The 17,604-nt window shown below is 38.0% G+C and overlaps 1 protein-coding gene across 1 annotated transcript; it reads left to right on the forward strand.

Annotated features, from left to right (window-relative positions):
• Positions 1–12,542: 12,542 nt before the first annotated feature.
• LOC142349764 (DNA-directed RNA polymerase II subunit RPB3-like) lies at positions 12,543–17,020 on the forward strand. Its single transcript, XM_075401525.1, has 4 exons — positions 12,543–12,743; positions 12,867–13,077; positions 15,542–15,780; positions 16,266–17,020. Exons 1-4 carry the CDS (start codon positions 12,577–12,579, stop codon positions 16,477–16,479), a joined length of 831 nt encoding a protein of 276 aa, XP_075257640.1. The 5' UTR covers positions 12,543–12,576; the 3' UTR covers positions 16,480–17,020.
• The last annotated feature ends 584 nt before the right edge of the window (positions 17,021–17,604 follow it).

The raw sequence follows: 17,604 nt of genomic DNA on the forward strand, positions 1-17,604 counted from the left end.
TGAGCCGACTCTTGGCCTGTCGGCCGGTCAGATCTGCGAACGTCATATTCAGCCAGTAGAAGTTCTGAGTCTGTGATGTTGTCGTTGAGCCACTTTTCAGAAACAAATTCTGCGGTGTAGTTGCCAGCTGTTAACGCGTTGAAAAACTTAACTGGGTTCAGCACTCTTGCATGGAATCTCAATTTTTCCACCATCGTTGAAAAGCTCGAGATCTCTGATTTTCAGCATATCTTTTAGTACTCCCACGTCCAACAGTTAGCGGCGTTTCTTCAGAAAAATATCTTTTTACATTAGTAGTCATCTTTTGACAGAGCGTGCGGCCTCAGCATTTCCCTGACTAGCACGAGGCACATTCATTAGTCATTATCAACAACAACATTCTTGGTTTGCAAAGACCTCTATCGAATAATCCCAGTCGGTGCAATTGCTCAATTTTAGAGCTTACTCCAAGAAAGTTTAAGACTTCCGTCAACTTCTCGTTCGTTGGCACAATATTCTCATTCCGTGACTTATTTGGATCCTCGAAAATCCCCTGCACTCTGAAGCTTTATTGGAAGCTGCGATCAACGGTATTGCTTGATTTTCTCGTGCCTCCATCTAACATCTCATTCGATGGTGCCCTGGCAGATTTCGAACCAACATCTGCATAGCTTCTTTCCATATTTGCAATGCTTCGTTTACAGAGACTTGAATTTGGTCTTCAACTACTTGGTTCAGGATTTGCTCAATCTTCTCTAACTTCTTGTCCAGGCTCTTAAGTGATTCATCTTTTTTCTTTGCCATTACAGACTAAAGTAGTCACTCATTTTTGCAGATCTCAACATACTTTTACACAGGAGTGACACGTTTGCCCAACCTCTTCTTTGCCATTTATTGCTACACTAGACAAACCAGTACAGATTCGTTCCAAATGTAAATAACAATTGCAACTCACACAGTGACATTTTGGTTCATTGTCGTTGATTTTCTTCGTAGACGTACAATATGAATGCGACATTTTCTCGATAAGTGGGTGCCCTAATAACCACTTCCTAAAAGGTCACCAGCGCAAGATCACAAATTGAGAAAGCCTACTCAGTGGCCAAGACTCTAATCGACAGCTCTAGAAGCCTCTACTTTGATTTTCAAAGCCTTTCGTCTTCTTAAATAGAGGCGGTTCTTCTGTTTTGTCAAAAGAAGCAGACTACTTAAATTGTTGTTGACAATGGCTAATGTTTTGAGTTCCAAATAAGCTTCTTGATGAAACGCTGAACCAGCCCAAAGACCTTGATCTTCCTGTTGGATGGCAAGTCGTTAAGGAAGATGATTGTTGAAACGCCTGATTTTTTCAACACTTCAAATATTCCTTCAGCTCCCTTCCGATGACAGAATAAAATGTTTACTCTACAACTCAAAAATTTGAAGATTCCAAATACTTTCAATAGTGACAATGGCTTGAAATTGTTGCTTCGTTAAGGGGTGACGAAATTGTTCACAACGTTTTGCCGCAACAACACATCGCGTTTTTTTGAAGAATTCGCATCAGATGGTACTGGAATGTGTTCGCCTTGTTGACTGCTCGAGGATTTAAACTCAGTCAAGGAATTGCAGGGTTGTTTCGGCGATACCCTTGTTTATTTGAGTAGGGTAGTAGAGCCTGAATGGGTCGATTCAAAAAATTTGCCGCAAAAATTTTGCTAATCAGGCGGCCGCAAGAGCTATCCAAGTTGTTGTTTTTGTTGATGTTGTGGCTTTACAGTGAGAAACTGAGAGAAGTTGATCCCGGGTTTGAATTTAGAAAATTGTCCACGTTTATTATTAGTTCTAACAGTCGCATGTAATCAGCTAGGTGCAGGAGTTGAATTTGTCATCTGCAACTCTCCAAGGTAGCTCGATCAGCCGTCTTTTCAGTCTTTTCTAATGCAAAGGGTCCCTCAAAGTTTTTGTCTGGTTAACTCTATTTGCCAAACGTCATGTTCTGAACACGATTTCAATCCTCATATTTTCAGTTCTCGTACTGTAAAGCTTGAAGATTGCTTTGGCTCTTGAGGACGCCAATTGCCGCTGCGGGAGAGTGATAGTTGTGTTGTTGCAGGTACAAAATTTTGATAAAGTAAGCTGTTTTGAAATCTGGATGTGCATAGGCAATGACAGGATGTTTAGAAAGCAGAGTTGTGGCCGATAATTTCTTGTTCCGCATATTCACTTAACACTTTACGCATAAACATTATACACTTTTTTTCTGTAGTAGGATAATCATATACCTTTTCGAAAGATAAATACACTGGATGCCATAGAGAAGAATGGGAAAAACTAGGGAATTAAAAAGCCCGAGTTTAATTCTCAGGGCCATTTGGGTTTTCTTTACACAAAATGCAAATGACTGAAAGTCAGTTTGCACTTGGAGTTCAGCAATATTGACGGACAGAAACTTAAGGTCATCTGCAAAAAAGTAGGAGTCACTGAAAGCTAGAGCTTCTAGTAGTTCGTTAATAATAATACTTAACAGAAGTGATTCTTGTAGGGAACCTTGGGGGTTACTGCTAGTTACGTCCGTTGGTCGAGAGCTGACATTGTCAACTCGCACAACTTGCTTTTGGTTAGAGAGATAGTCATGGAGAAGTTTGAACCAGCAGTCACTTACTCCTAGATTAGCTGCTTTGCATAACAGGAGATAATGGGAAATTTTGTCTAAAGTCCTGCTAAAATCTGTTCAAAAAGCTACCACATCGCAGTGCCGATTTTTATCGAGGGCTTTGTAAATTGCTTGATGAAAGGCGAGCTTGTTCGTTATTGTCGATTTGTGGCGAACAAAACCGTATTGGCGTGAGCTCAGAAAGACAACAAAGTTCTCGTAGTGTGGTGAATACATGCATTTTTCTAATATTTTGTTCTGTATAATTAGCATTGATATTGGTCGGCAGTTCTCCACAAATTTTTTCGTCTTTCTTTTAAATGGGCCAAACGACAGCACTTCTCCAGCATTTAGTAATTTTCCTCAACCATTTTGTGTTTTCAGCAAAAGATGAAGAGCTTTAATCATATCTTTTCCAGAATTGTCGAAAAAAGAGGGTGGATATTCATTTGGTCCTCGAGTCTTGGTTACATCAAGGTCATATACAACGCTCCGTAACTTAGGCTTTGATATGCTGAAGTTTGTTAGGGACGCGTTGCCAACTAAGATGTTGTTCAGCTTTTAATCTATTTTTGATGCAAAAACTGAACCAAAATATTCATTGAACAGTTCCGTTTTTCTGAAGGCCTTGTGTTTTCTTTCCTTCCCGAATTGCATTGTTAACGGAAGACTGCCTGTATTCTGGACACATTTTTTGTGCTTAAAATTTTGATCAGTGTCAAGCGTGTTGAATAATTTTTCCTGGTAAAAAACCCTATCTTCTTCGCATGATTTGGCAACTACGTTTTTTAGTTTGAGTTCTTTTATCTGCATGTAGCTTGTAGGTTTGGCCGCCAAAGATTTTTTTCAACTTTTTCGCAACCTGTTTGCAACTAGTGTTTGCAACTTCTTCATTAATTGGGATGTTTCTTGGGTTATATAGGGTGGCAAATTTTGACAATGTCTTGTTCGCGTTGGGACGAAAATTTTAATGGCTCGATCAAAATGTTGGTATAATTAAAGGCACGTGTTGTCATTGTTGGAAAAACAAGAAGAAGGAAAATATTCTGGTAAAGATGGTCACGTCGGCTGGCACAATCGACTAACCAAAAAGTTCTGAAGTTATCGATTGGGTTCTTTCCAAACAAATGAGTTGTTCATTTTTCAGTTTGGCGGCATTTTTCCGAGCAGTTATATTTTTTAGTGAAGTTCTCATCCTCTGCGGCTGTTACGGTACAGTTGGAGAAAAAATTAACATCGAGTGTCCTCGAAAATCATCTGAGCAAATTGATTGATTTATTGTACAGTAAATCATCAAATATGTCAATTGCAGCCTGTTCGAATAATTCGTTGCTGTTTCAAGTCTCTCAATTTGTATCGGGGAAATTGATGTCGCTACAGATTATGACTGTTTTACATTCAGGATTTATGACTGTTTTACTTTCTGGTCAGAGTTAAGAAGACGTCAGATGAGTATCTGTAGGAGCTGCAAAGGGGGTGCGAGTATCACAATTTCGTCTCCTGAAATCCGTATTATCCACTAAAGACAACTGTCGGGGAGACTTGCAAAATTAACTTCGGAGTAGAATGTGTTCCTGATGGCAATGAGCACATCACCATGAAGGGAGGATTTGCTGGACGTAGAAGGCCTATCTGCACGATAGATGGTGAAGTCACTCTTGAGAAGCTACGCGGAATCACCGTCTGAAGAGAGCCAGCTTTCGGTTATACAGATTATGTTATACTTTTGAAATAGAACGGCGTTTCTAAATTTGTGTCTGCGTTCATAGTTGAGGAGGCTGCGAGCGTTCAAATGTAGTACGCTAACACTGTCTAGTCACCGTGAACTTTGTTCTTTGGGGAAGAGGGCAGTTTCATCGATTTCTACCTTTTTACCATCATCGAAATTATGAGATTTTAGTTTCTCACGAGAAACACCTTCCTCGGGAAGCTCTTTCCTATTTTTCAGCACTTGATTCTCTTCAAAAACATCAGCATTTCTTGACTTTCCACGCTCTTTGCCATTGTTAATCCAGGACATTGGTCTGATTCACAAGAGTCCCTTGTCTCTTCTGGTCTTGGAAGATCGCGGTCTGTTGCTTCTGATGAGACGGATATATCCACCGTACTTCCTCAGGAATGTCAGAGACTGTAGTGATGATGGAGATCTTGGTAATTGTCGAGAAGCTTTTGGTTTTTCTGCTTCCGTATCCAAAGCAGGTCTTTTAAAGGACTGAGGACTGGGTTGTCGGTTTCTGCCGAGTGGTTGCAGATATTTTCCGTACCCGACCGCTGAAAGCAGACGATGCCATACAGATCTTTCAGGCTTGCCTATTTGTATTGTTCTCTGTTGAGTTTCAGTGCAATTTTAATCTAAATTTATTTAAATCAATGGAAAATTAACATGACGGACATTGAGAAAATTTAGAATCAAGTATCAAATTGAATTTTTGGAACAGGATTTAGTACAAAGAATGACTATGTAAAATAAGATACACCATGCCTTTACATTAAAATGAAAGATATCTTGATACTAGTAGCCCTTAACAACCAATACGAAGTGGAACTTACTCAGGGGATTTTTATCTATCAAAATCTAGACTACAGAGAACAGAAGACAACTTCTCAATTACTCTCAAACGAAGTTCGTAGCAATTATTGTAATTGTGTTCGTCTGTTTTATTGCAAGTTTTTTTTGCAAAACTTCAACTTGAAGCAGGCTGCAGATGACTAGAAAACTCTTTGCAGATGACGCAGCAATTTTATGTCATGAAAAAAACGGAACAGTGTTTAAAAGCAAAGGTTAAAAAGATGTTGATGGACACTGAACAAAATATGAAACAAAGCAAGTTAACTCTAAATGAAGGGAAAACAGTAATAATGGTTTTCCAAAATTAAAAAGTCACCAACTGTCAATTGCGTTGAAATTAAAAGTCATTTAATGAAACCAACAGATGAATGCATATATTCAGGTGTTATTTTTGACAAAGAGTTGACATCCCAAAACAACTTAATATTGTGATCAGTAAAATGGCTTTAGCTATCAGATCAATTTAATTGGTACGCAATCAAATACCTTGAAAGGCTCGATTAAATCTCTTAAGATCACCTGTTTTTATCGCATTTAGAATTTATTGCAAAAATTTTTCAAAGTTTACCGTCCTACTCAATCGACAGAAAAAAACAAACAAAATAGATGGGGCATAAAAGTTTGCTTTTTGAACAAAAAATGACAGTGCTCATACACTACTTCTTGAAAATAAAATACTTCGCACCGAAATTCAAATAGCAAAAACTTTATTATAGACTTTTCGATATTGTCCAACAGACAAACATACAAGACCAAAAAAAATTCAGAATAATCGGAGACGTTGAAATTAAAGTTAATAATCGTGCAAATGATTTTTCTCTCACAAAAAAAATGTAAATCAAAATGGAGTCAAAATTCAATTATAAGAAACTTTGTTCGGAAATGGAATAAACTTCGTAGAGCTCTAAGAAAGGAAAAATCAAAGAAAAAGAAAATAAAAGAATGAAAGGAAGAGATGCAAAAAATACACGAACGAGTTCCAATGGACAAAAAAATTGAAGGCTTCAAAAGTTTATATTTTCAATATAATTCACGAGAACTAGAAAGTAACTGAACCTTAGTTTTTTATTAGTTCAAATCATATTTTTGACTAAATGAGAATGCATAGGGCAAAAAACATTTTGTGCATGACAAAACGAAATTTGCAAAACCTCCACAAGAGGGATACTTATGGTTAGGGCAAATTCGGAATAACCCTAAAAATACAAGAACATGGACAAAATCGAAAAATCCGGAATAGGAATGTTTTTATGTGTTGTAAATAGGCTAAATATTGTATATAAGGAAAAATTTTCGAATTTTAATTTGACAAATTGGTTTCTTTTACATTATTTACTTTGTCAAATATTTTGAAAACAAGGCCTATAGAGGGGCTCATTACATAATACTTTGAGAAGTTTTCACTGTTTTAGTGTTTTAGCGAGTATGAATTTTATAGATTTACCGAGATGGTGCATATTTTGGCTGCAAGTTCGCTTCATCACGCCGTAAATAGTCTCCCATATTCAAGCAAGAAACAGTTTTTAGGGAAAGTAACATCAGTTCCCGGATTCTCCTTCAACAGAAATTCCAGAAATTGGTTCAAGAACGCGAGAAATCTCCTTCAGAAGGGTCATCTGAGCAAGAGGAAGGACTTGGTAGTGTGGCACGACCTGATAAACAACACAATCTCACGTCACAAGTCAAACAACTACCAACCCTGCAGCGTGCCGGAGTTGACATCGTTTCTTAGAACGAACAAAGACCGCTTCTGTGCTATTGTGTACTGTCGACGTATAGGCACAGAGGATATTTTTCAGGAGCTGCTGAAGTCCGAGGTACTGGTGCTAAGCGTAACCAAGCACCTGATTTCGAAGAGAAAAAGGAAGACGCAGCCAGGAAAGTATTCTCAGCTGCATCAGGAAGTTGGGCTGGAGATTAAGACCTTGGAGACAGTATTACGCCATCAATACAATTTAAGAGGGCTGCTCAAGAAAGGAAAAGGCAAGAACTTGGGCAAAAGGCAGAGGAAAGTGAGAGCCAAGGCAAGGAAGGTGCAACAGACACAGACTGAGGAGGAGCTCCTGAACAATCGGGCTTCATTGCCCCCTGTCCTTGAGCTTCTTTGAGGTATGTGGTTGCTGCTACCGAAGACGTGGCTCAGGTATATTTTGAAAAAATCAAACTGTTTCAAACTTTATCTTGATTACTTGAAATCTTTAAATAAGGTCACTAGCTGCAATTACCGAATTGAATTTCTAAAACAATGCCTTAACAATGATATAATTCCGGATTTTTTGAGGTTTCGCGCTCCTAAAAATGAAATTTTTTCTGAACAAGCGGTGCACAGTTTTCAATTAAAGCTCCTAAAACAAGAAATAAACCGTGCGGAGAAAGGCCGTAAAGTGTTCAGGGAAAAACTTGAGACAGATAGGAGTAGTTTTAGGGAGAAGGTGAGACCAGAACTGATGCCATCCGTTGTTAGCTGCATTAAGCGTGAAATGAGGGGTCACTCCGCAATGGTTCAGAACAGACTTAATGGAAAACTTGATAAACTGTCAGAGAGACAGGATAGACCACTGCGGAATGGCTCCCACAGTAATGTTGTGATAATGGATGGCCCGGAACTTCCAAAGTTTGTACTTGACATCCTATCGTTGGGACCTAAACACCCAGTGAGAGACAAGTTTAATGAGGTGCACTTTCTCGCAGATGTAGACAAACTTGTACGTGAGTTACGCGAGAATAACACTGAGGGTGAGAAACTTTGTGAAATTGAGGCGTCCGCAAAATGGTATGCAAAGAATGTACGTGAAACCCCATTGGATAGAGGGGTCAAAAAAGTGCATGATTACCTAAAAGCCAATGATTTGCTGGCGGTAACATTTGACAAAGGTTGCGGTTTCTGTGTGATGAAGAAGTCAACGTACAGGGAAAAACTTGATGAGGTACTGAACTCAGATCAATTTCAAAAAATCGAAGTAGCTAAAGATGAAATTGTGATCAAAAATGAAAAACAGATCAATAACAGCCTGCAAAATTTAATGAAGCAAGGGAAAATTAGTGACAAAATTTATCAAAGACTCAGGTCAACAGGTTCACAACCAGCGAGGCTTTATGGCCTGGCAAAGGTACATAAAAAAGATACACCTCTCCGACCTGTTCTTTCAATACCGGGTAGCAGCTACGAAAACTTGAACAGATTTTTGACACCATTTTTCCAGAAACTACCGGGCGCAAACATTGAAACCAACACACAAGATGCTAGAAAAGCCTTAGAGTCTCTCACTCTTGAAGATGACGAGCAGATAGTATCTCTTGACGTAAAAAGTTTGTACACCAACGTTCCAGTTGGAGAGGCTATAGAAATTGCTCTAAGAGATCTCTATTCAAGCAACCTAGCTCCAGATATCCGCCAGAAAAGTTTGCTAAAGCTTGCGGTGACGAATGTTCATTTCAAATGTAATGGGATCTGGTATGTACAATCAGAGGGACTGGCTATGGGTGCATCACTGGCTGTAATACTAGCAAATGTGTGGATGAAATCGTTTGAGGCATCACTTCAAAAACCAGAGCTCAGTAAAAACTTTTCCAGATGCTACCGAAACGGGAATTGCAAAGACTGTAACCGGAGAGTGACCTACCGAGGAAAAGGAGTGGAATGTGAGTCATGCAAAAACTGGTTTCATGCAAGATGCCAAAAAATATCGAATGAGGAATACGCCAACATACAGGATGTGGTTTGGATTTGTACTTATTGCAGCAACCAACAGACAGTGGGACACGATAAGGAGATGAAATTGTTTAAAAGGTATGTGGATGATATTATCTGCACGGTTCGTGGTGACCCGGATGAGTATTTAAAATTTGCAAATTCATTACACAACAACCTGCAATTTACCTTAGAAAAAGTGAACATGGATGGGGGTTTGGCTTTTCTTGACATTAACGTAAATGTGAGCAGCAAAAATAATATCACCTGTCATTGGTATCAAAAACCAACTGACACTGGAATAATACTGAATTTTCGCAGCTGTGCACCGCTTCAACATAAGAAAAATGTGATTCAAGGGACGGTTCACAGGGTTTTTAATGCAACCTCTAATTGGTTGGCCTTCGATCAGGCTCTTGAAAAGAACAAATCTTGCTGGACCAAAAATCAATATCCAGAGGAATGGTCTTCAAAAATTGTGAATCAGACTCTAGAATAAATAATAAGTGGCGGTAAAGACCAATTAAGAACAACACCAAAGGAGCATCAAAAAAGCAAGACTAAATCTAATGATAAGCCAACTATTTTTCTACAAAACAGAGGCAACCTCACTCAAAAGTTCGCAAGCAAATTGAAGAAACTATGCGAATTGCAAGTAGTTTTTACAACGCGAAAATTAAGATCGTGCCTCCCCACCTTGAAATCATCCTTTGATAGAGATCTGAAATCCCACGTGGTATATGAAATTAAATGTAATGGATGCGGATCCATCTATGTTGGGCAAACAAGCCGGCATGTTACCACAAGGATAACAGAACATCAAAAGAAGGATTCACAGGTGGGTCAACATCTAGTTGAATGTCGTGGCGCCACGAATGACATTGAATGGAGAATTCTGGACGCCTGTCGGTCAGTAGAAAAACTAATGATCATCGAAGCTATATATATCAGCAAGCTGAAGCCGGCACTAAACACACGCGACGAATATAGGGGGAGGGAACTCACGCTAAAATATTAGTTCAAATCATATTTTTGACTAAATGAGAATGCATAGGGCAAAAAACATTTTGTGCATGACAAAACGAAATTTGCAAAACCTCCACAAGAGGGATACTTATGGTTAAGGCAAATTCGGAATAACCCTAAAAATACAAGAACATGGACAAAATCGAAAAATCCGGAATAGGAATGTTTTTAAGTAAATTGATAACAGATGTAAATATGTGTTGTAAATAGGCTAAATATTGTATATAAGGAAAAATTTTCGATTGAATTTTTTAGAATGTTTCCTAGAATTGTTTTAATTGTCATCTCAGACAAATGTAAATACATATTCATTTTATCTTTTAACAATTTGTAAAACAGTTTTAACCTGACGATGAACGTAAAGTTCGAAAACGTTTGTTTTAAGTATTGGAAGTAATTTTAATTTGACAAATTGGTTTCTTTTACATCAAGGGAAAGATGTAGTATGTTTGATTTATAATATTACAACATGTAACTTTAACCTTGGGGATATTCGAATTTACATGTTTGAGATTTTAAAAAAAATCCCGTTAGTCGGTGGAGAGCAATTCTTCCGTTGACTTCTGAAATGGCTTTCACGCTTTCGTTCTTCATTGTTGACTGATCTCTATTGCTCTCACTGCGAAGTAAAGCTTGTTGCTGGAATAAAGTGGGTTGCAGCATAGCAACAAGAAGGCCATGGTAGCCGAGTAGACAGTGCTTGTGGCGAGGGATCGGGATGTCCATGGTTCGGTTTCAGGCGTGGTCAACTGTTTTTGCATTCATAAAGAAAAATTTGTCTAGGCTACAGCCCTGGAATTAATTTGCCTCGCGTGTCCTTCGATAGCAATTCTTCGACATTAGTCGGTTTATGTTCCAGACGTTCAAAACGATTTTGCAATATCCTTTTTCGTGCCTGTCAGACTTCAAATGTTTACCATACAAAGCAGTTTGCAAACAGTTTTTCCAAGCACTTTTCTGATACCAAGTGCACATTGAGGATATACTGTAAATGCGGAAGCTGCAGTGTTTGTAACAAAATCATAAACTCACAATTTGGATCATCAAGAAGATTATCATCCGTGAGCAAACGCGCTCAGAAGCCTAAAGTACTCCTACAAGGAACTGTTTGTTCATCCTGTTAAATTATATTGACATGAGGGTTGCACAATATAGTACTCAAGGTCGCTGCAGAAAAATAAATCAATATGAGCTTCAAAAAATTGTGTCAAAAGATCTTTTCAACTGTTGAGAGGTATGGTGGAACATTCTGTGCTACGTAGTCTCGTGCGAGTCGTCTTGTTAAAATAACAGACAGGTTGAGGAAAACAAATGGACATTGCGCATTATCGGCAGATGCTGATACTGCACAAAGAACCATAAACGGATAATTTTGGATAATTGAGGAGGATTATAACCCTGAAGAATGAATCGAACTTCGAATCATTTCTACTTTTTAATTAGTGAAATTCTTCTCGATATTTTTTTTCTTATGGGTAAAATTTGTAGATGTGAATATATGTTAACTTGTAGTAGTAGTAGTAGCGAAGTCTTTAGGGATATACCATGGGTTTTCACCCTTTATGTCATTAGTGAGTAAGTTTGGAATGTTGGTTACAGTTCGTGCATTGGCAGAGTATCCTCCAGGTACATAGATTGGCTTCGTTGGACTTTTCGAAGAATTTCCAAAATTGCTGTGTTATTCGTGCTTTTCTGTTTTCTTTCGTTGTTAAGTCGATATGTTTACTCAGAGTGTTGTGCAGTGTTCCGTTTCGTGTCCAGAATTTATCGTCGGTCCTTTTGAGTCTGGTTTTGGGAATGTTGAAGCTGGAGTTGGAGCCTTGTCTGGTTCGTTCGTTGGTATTACGTGATATGTAGTCTGATGTTTTTATGTCATACTTGTGGTCAGTGATGGCGCAGAACAGTAGGAAACTCTGGAGTTCGAAGTACATTGAGAGTGGCAGTAAGTTGAGTTCTTCGAGTCTTTCTGTATAGGGAATTGTGTTGTTTAGAATCCACTGTGTTGCACTTTTCTGTATTCTTTCGATGTTTGACAAGTCTGTTTTGGTGGGGTACCAGACCTCACATGCGTACGATATGACGGGTACCACGTATCCTGTATATGCGTTTAGTTTGGCTTTAGTCGTTGACTTGAAAGAAATGTTACGCTTGTGGAACCACAATAATTTCAGAGATTTAGTTCGACGCAGACTACAGTTTTCTTTCCAGGAGAGGTCGTTCGAGATTAGGACACCAAGGTCTTTTTGTACTTTAACAGGTTTGACAGCGACTTCGTTCATTTTGACCAATGATTGTTTTTTGAAGTGTATCAGACTACATTTGTCATCATGGAGATTCATTTTGTTTGCGACACACCAGTTATGTAAACTTATTAGGTCACTTTCTAGGAGTTCATGAGTTGTGCTTAACAGTTTGTAGTCATCGGCATATTCGAAGCATTCACTTTCACTTGCAACAGTGGGGAGGTCATTTATGTAGATTAAAAAGAGCTGACAAAATACCCAGTTTTGGGAGAGGTTTTCTGTTAATTGATAGTTTAACTTTTTTTCCCTTTATTTTGCGCCACCTAAAAGATCATAAATATTATGATCTTGATAAACATATGATCATTGATAGTTTAACTATAAAAAAAGAACAAAAATTCGGCGTGACTATTGTTTTTTTTCAGTTTCCACTATGCCATACGCAAATCAGCCAAAATTGACAATGACAGAATTGACGGCTGAGAATGTCAAATTCGTTCTCGAAGACACTGATTTAAGCGTTGCTAACAGTTTACGAAGAGTTTTTATTGCAGAGGTTCCAACGATGGCAATCGATTGGCTGCAACTCGAAGCAAACACGTAGGTTTCAGCTCATCTTGCTTAATTGTGTTGCAATTTTTACTGAAATTTTTTACTTTAAAATGAATTTGTACTGAAAATAGATTTACTCTGGTGTAATTCTGGTGTTTTCTATTTTTACAGGTCGGTGTTGCACGATGAATTTATTGCTCATAGACTTGGGTTGATTCCATTGACCTGTGACGATGTTATTGATAGAATGGAGTACTCACGAGATTGTATATGCGAGGAGTTTTGCCCTGAATGTTCTGTTGAATTTGAACTCCATGTACAGTGCAATGATGACTATACTCGCTCCGTTACCACAAAAGACCTCGTATCGAAAAATCCAAAAGTGAGTTGCAGCACTACCTTTACTTGCAAATAGACAGCGGCTATCAAAATTGAAAACTATATCTATATACAGAACTAGTTTTCTAATTGCTCTTGAACGAAGTTTGAAGCAATTATTGTAACCAAGAGCGTCTTTTTTCGACTCGAATAATGTGTTCAGGCGGAAGTTAGTAAAAGCGAAAGTTAGTAAATTTGCCGTTTGAACTGAAAGCGAAAGTTAGTAAAATTGTCGTTTGAGCCGATTTTTGCTGAGCGAAAGAATTTTTCATTCACGTGCTCAGTTGAATGAATGACTTCTTAACGTTGAATAGTTTTTTTTCGACAGGAAAGTGCATAGAGCTAACCGTTTTTAGCCCATTTGGCTAATTTTTGTTCTTGTTGTTTTGAATTTTCTTGACCGAATACGTTTTAATCGTATCTGCAGTAATATCTAACCCTCCGCAATTGATGAAAAAATATTTTTTTCCTGTTTTGGTTACTTCCTGTTGCTTTGATGCTAGAACATTTTTGTTTCGAGCAAATATTTATGCGAATTTCAGGACAATTTTAGGTGTTTTCTCGGCGCCTTTATGCGTTGGTTTATTCAAGATTGTAGGCTTTTTCGATTTTGTTTGGTTTATGATTGTTTGATTTAATATTTCAGTTCCTAGCGTCTGATGGAATCAATTATAAAAACTGAATGGTAATTACTTTCTGAACGATTTTTAGGATCAGACTTTGGTTTCAAATAATTTTTTCGATTTGAAGTTTCAATTTGTGTCCTTGGTCTTTTTCCTCTGATATTTTAAATTTAGCAAAAATCTGCATTCGTCTTAAGATTTATGCTACGGAAGGGAACCATCAGTGAAGTGTTGGAGGTACTGTGAAGCCAAAACCAATGTTCTTTTATATATATTTTTTAAATAATAGCATTTTTCGTCCAAAAAAAATTGATTTCTCAAATCGTTTTCCCGAAAATTTGATTCATTTTCTTAGATCAGATTTTCGAGAGTGGCTATCTGGTAATCTTAAGCCCGGTAACCTTTCTCAAGCTTGTCAGTTTCAGTTAATATTAACATTTTTGTCTATTTTTCAACATTACCAGAAAATATATTTCAGAAGTTTTCGCCGTGTTATCTTGGGGGAATGTTCTGTTTGTTATTTTTCTGGATTTTCTTACTATGTAATTGTCTTTTTTTCATTTTCTTGCTTTGATGTCAGTGCAATTTTTCTCTTCCTACACTACGTTTTATTTTTTTTTCAGTCAAATGGTGTTTATTGGATCCGAAAAGTATGCCATCCGCTTCAATAACGTTTACTTTTGGTTCGCAAATTCGGATCTTTTCAACAATTGCCCCGCTTTTTGCAAAAGGGGGGGGGGGGGGCTATTCTTGAATAGAATTTAAGCGAGTGATTTATTAACCAATCAGAGACGAGTAATAACTTTCCGTGTATGCTCATACTGTGTTAAACTGGATAAAATGCGCCATGCTAGGGCAATTAGCCGAATTGGAATACAAAGCAAAAAGAATTTCCGACTGGCGAGTCGGTGGGCGCGCTTCGCCGCGATAACCGACCCACGATTTCCGGATTACATCCCACAGTGCGTAAGAGGCATGGCCGTGAACAGCGGTCCGCAATTGCGCTTAAACTGATATTCGGTTATCTAAACTGTAGGCCAACTAATATTGTAAAGTATAGCTTGAAAGGGGTGGCGATTCTCTACTAGGTACCAAGGGGGGGGGGCAATTGTTGAAAAGATCCGCAAATTCTATTTTTGCTCGATGGGTTCTTTTTTGTTCAACTAATTTATGAATAATAGAGTGTGAGCTCAGTTATTTTCATTTTGGCTTTCTTCTACGTTCGTGGTTTTTTGATTGGTTGTTTGGGATAGAATTCTGGCTCCGTTTGTTTTACAAAATTTTTGCTTGGCCGTTCTAGGCTTATTTGTGATCTTACTTTTCAAATGACCTTTTCCCCGCTTGACTTCTTGATTTTTGCGTGACCTAAGTTGCGCTTATTTGGGAATTTAAGTCTGTTGCTAAAGCAAAATGGACTAGATTGCAATGGGCGGGTAGCAAAATGGCTAATGCTTCAGTCCATTAAGTTCCCTTCCGTAGCATAAATCTTAAGACGAATGCAGATTTTTGCTAAATTTAAAATATCAGAGGAAACCTTACCTGGAGGTAAGGTTTCGAACCCCTCCTTGGTCGGGATTTTTTGCACCCATAAAAAATGTTCTGGGCTCCAGCACTTTCTGAATTAGATTGCCCCGCCTGTCGTTCGAGAGCAATTTATCCGTCGTTAGTCTGCTTGTTTGAATGTTCAAATTTTAAGGCACACACGGAAAGGGTCCGGATTTTAAACTCAGGATAATACCGAGTTATCAAATACTCATACCTCTTGATATTAGTATGCGTGTAGACATTGAGTTAATTGGTTCGAAAACTCGGGAGCATTTTTACGAGGTATTCAAATGTTCTTAGGTTGTTCCTGTGACCTCGAGGCGCACAGAAAATGATACTTCATCTTATCACCGAGATCAAGACATACTAATTGTGAAGTTGCGTAAAGGTCAAGAGCTTAAACTGAAGGCGTTCGCCAGGAAAGGATTTGCGAAGGAGCATGCCAAGTGGATGGCAACGACTGCGGTATCATTCGAATACGATCCAGATAACACTTTGAGGCATACAACATATCCGAAGCCAACTGAGTGGCCAAAAAGGTATTTTTTGCTAAGCCATTACAATTAATAATTCGAAAAAAATTGTTTAATACTTACTGAAAAAAAGGTTAATCTAGAAGACTATTGATGATTGATCGACTTTATATAAACAGAAAATTTTTGTTACCAAAAATGCAAAACATGAACTCATACAACGATCAGAATTTGCAGCTTATTAGAAACCTTGAATATGGTCTCGACTGAACTGTCTGGATATTGCAATTTGCTTGTTCTCAAGATTGTAAATCATGTATTGACATTTTCAGCATATTCAACAATCTTTTGAAGCGAAAAATTCCATTTATATCCTTGGAAGCTAATTCAAAACATTCCGACCAAAGATATGAGCATCTTCTCTAACCCACACCCCCCAAGATTTTTTTGTCAACGTGAGGGATGTGCTCAAACTTTCAATTAAAGCTTGAACTCTTAAGTTCGAAAAATGTGCCGAGTTTTTGAGATCAGTGTTTTTCTGTTAATTTCAGCGAACACACTTCCCTCTCTGAGGACCATGAATCAGCCCAAGGAGAGTACAATCCTGCCGGGAAAGCGAACAAATTTTACTACAACGTCGAGTCTTGCGGAGCACTGTCACCCGAGAATATTGTGAAGAACGGAATTGATGCTTTGAAGATGAAACTGTCTTCCATTCAAGAGGAATTGAAACAGGAAGAAGATAATGTACACGGGCTGCAATAGATTAAAAACACATGCTTATGATCTGTTTTTGACTGAAATACGATTCAAACTAACTCCTGTGTGGCCGTGAAAAAACTTTTTTTTTGTGGAAGAATTGAAATATGTTGGATAAGTATGAATGAATGACACCAAGATTTATAGATGTTTAAGGCTGACAAAGATGACGCTTCGAAAATGAGGCTGATTGTTATGCTTTTGTTAGATTACTGTTGTCTGATCTGTTAAATTTATCTGTCATTTTCAATAAACTTACATCAGGACGTGGATATACTTTAACATATGCATTTTTTCTTTGTTTTTGGTCTTTTGATGTTGTACATCAGAGAATCATCGCCTTTGTTTTCTGAGACTATGGTGGTGATTCTTAATATTTCTCTCTCTTCCGAGATTTCTAATTGGGAATTAAAATTACCACTGACTCAAAGTGAAATTTTAGCGAGCAATTACCGTTACTTTGTAGGGAACAATTGTTGATATTAATGTTATGTTCTTCGCTTTTTTGGTGTTTTTGATTGAAATATACTATGTCTTATCTTTTTGATTATCTTTTCAAGCAAAGGATTTAAAATTTGTAACCAAATGACATTTTGCAATGTCGTCTTGTCTGCGTGTATAATAGAGAAAACGAAGCAATTCGTAAAGTTTGTTACACTATTTTGTGCGGATGGGAAGATAATTCCTCCTGTGCCTTACTGTTTGACGAATTGAAGACGCACTTTTGTAAGCAGTCCGTGACCTAATTTTCTACTCAGTGTTTAAAATCATGTTTATTTATATAGCAATGTTTAATTGCTATGTAGCGAAGTTGGAAGCACTTATAGTGAATGTGTGTTTTTTTTTCAATCTTGTCATCAATGGTCGCGGCTTATTTTGGCTTTGCATTAAAATTAACCTAGGCTCTAATGAACAGAAGTTAACCTGAAAAAAACGAGTTACTGATGAAGATTGACGGTTTGTTGTTATGCAATCTCTTGTTATTGGCGCACGAGGTATTGACCGACAGTGGAATTAGCGATTAACCGAACTATACGCGCCGATAATTTGGAAGTTATCAACCAAGTCGAACCAGGTGGCTCGGTAATGCGCACTAGCACATAATGTTCCGACCCCGTTCATCCACGTTTT

Source organism: Convolutriloba macropyga, chromosome 11, assembly GCF_964194025.1.
Source record: "Convolutriloba macropyga chromosome 11, txConMacr16.3, whole genome shotgun sequence".
Lineage (NCBI taxonomy): Eukaryota > Metazoa > Xenacoelomorpha > Acoela > Convolutidae > Convolutriloba > Convolutriloba macropyga.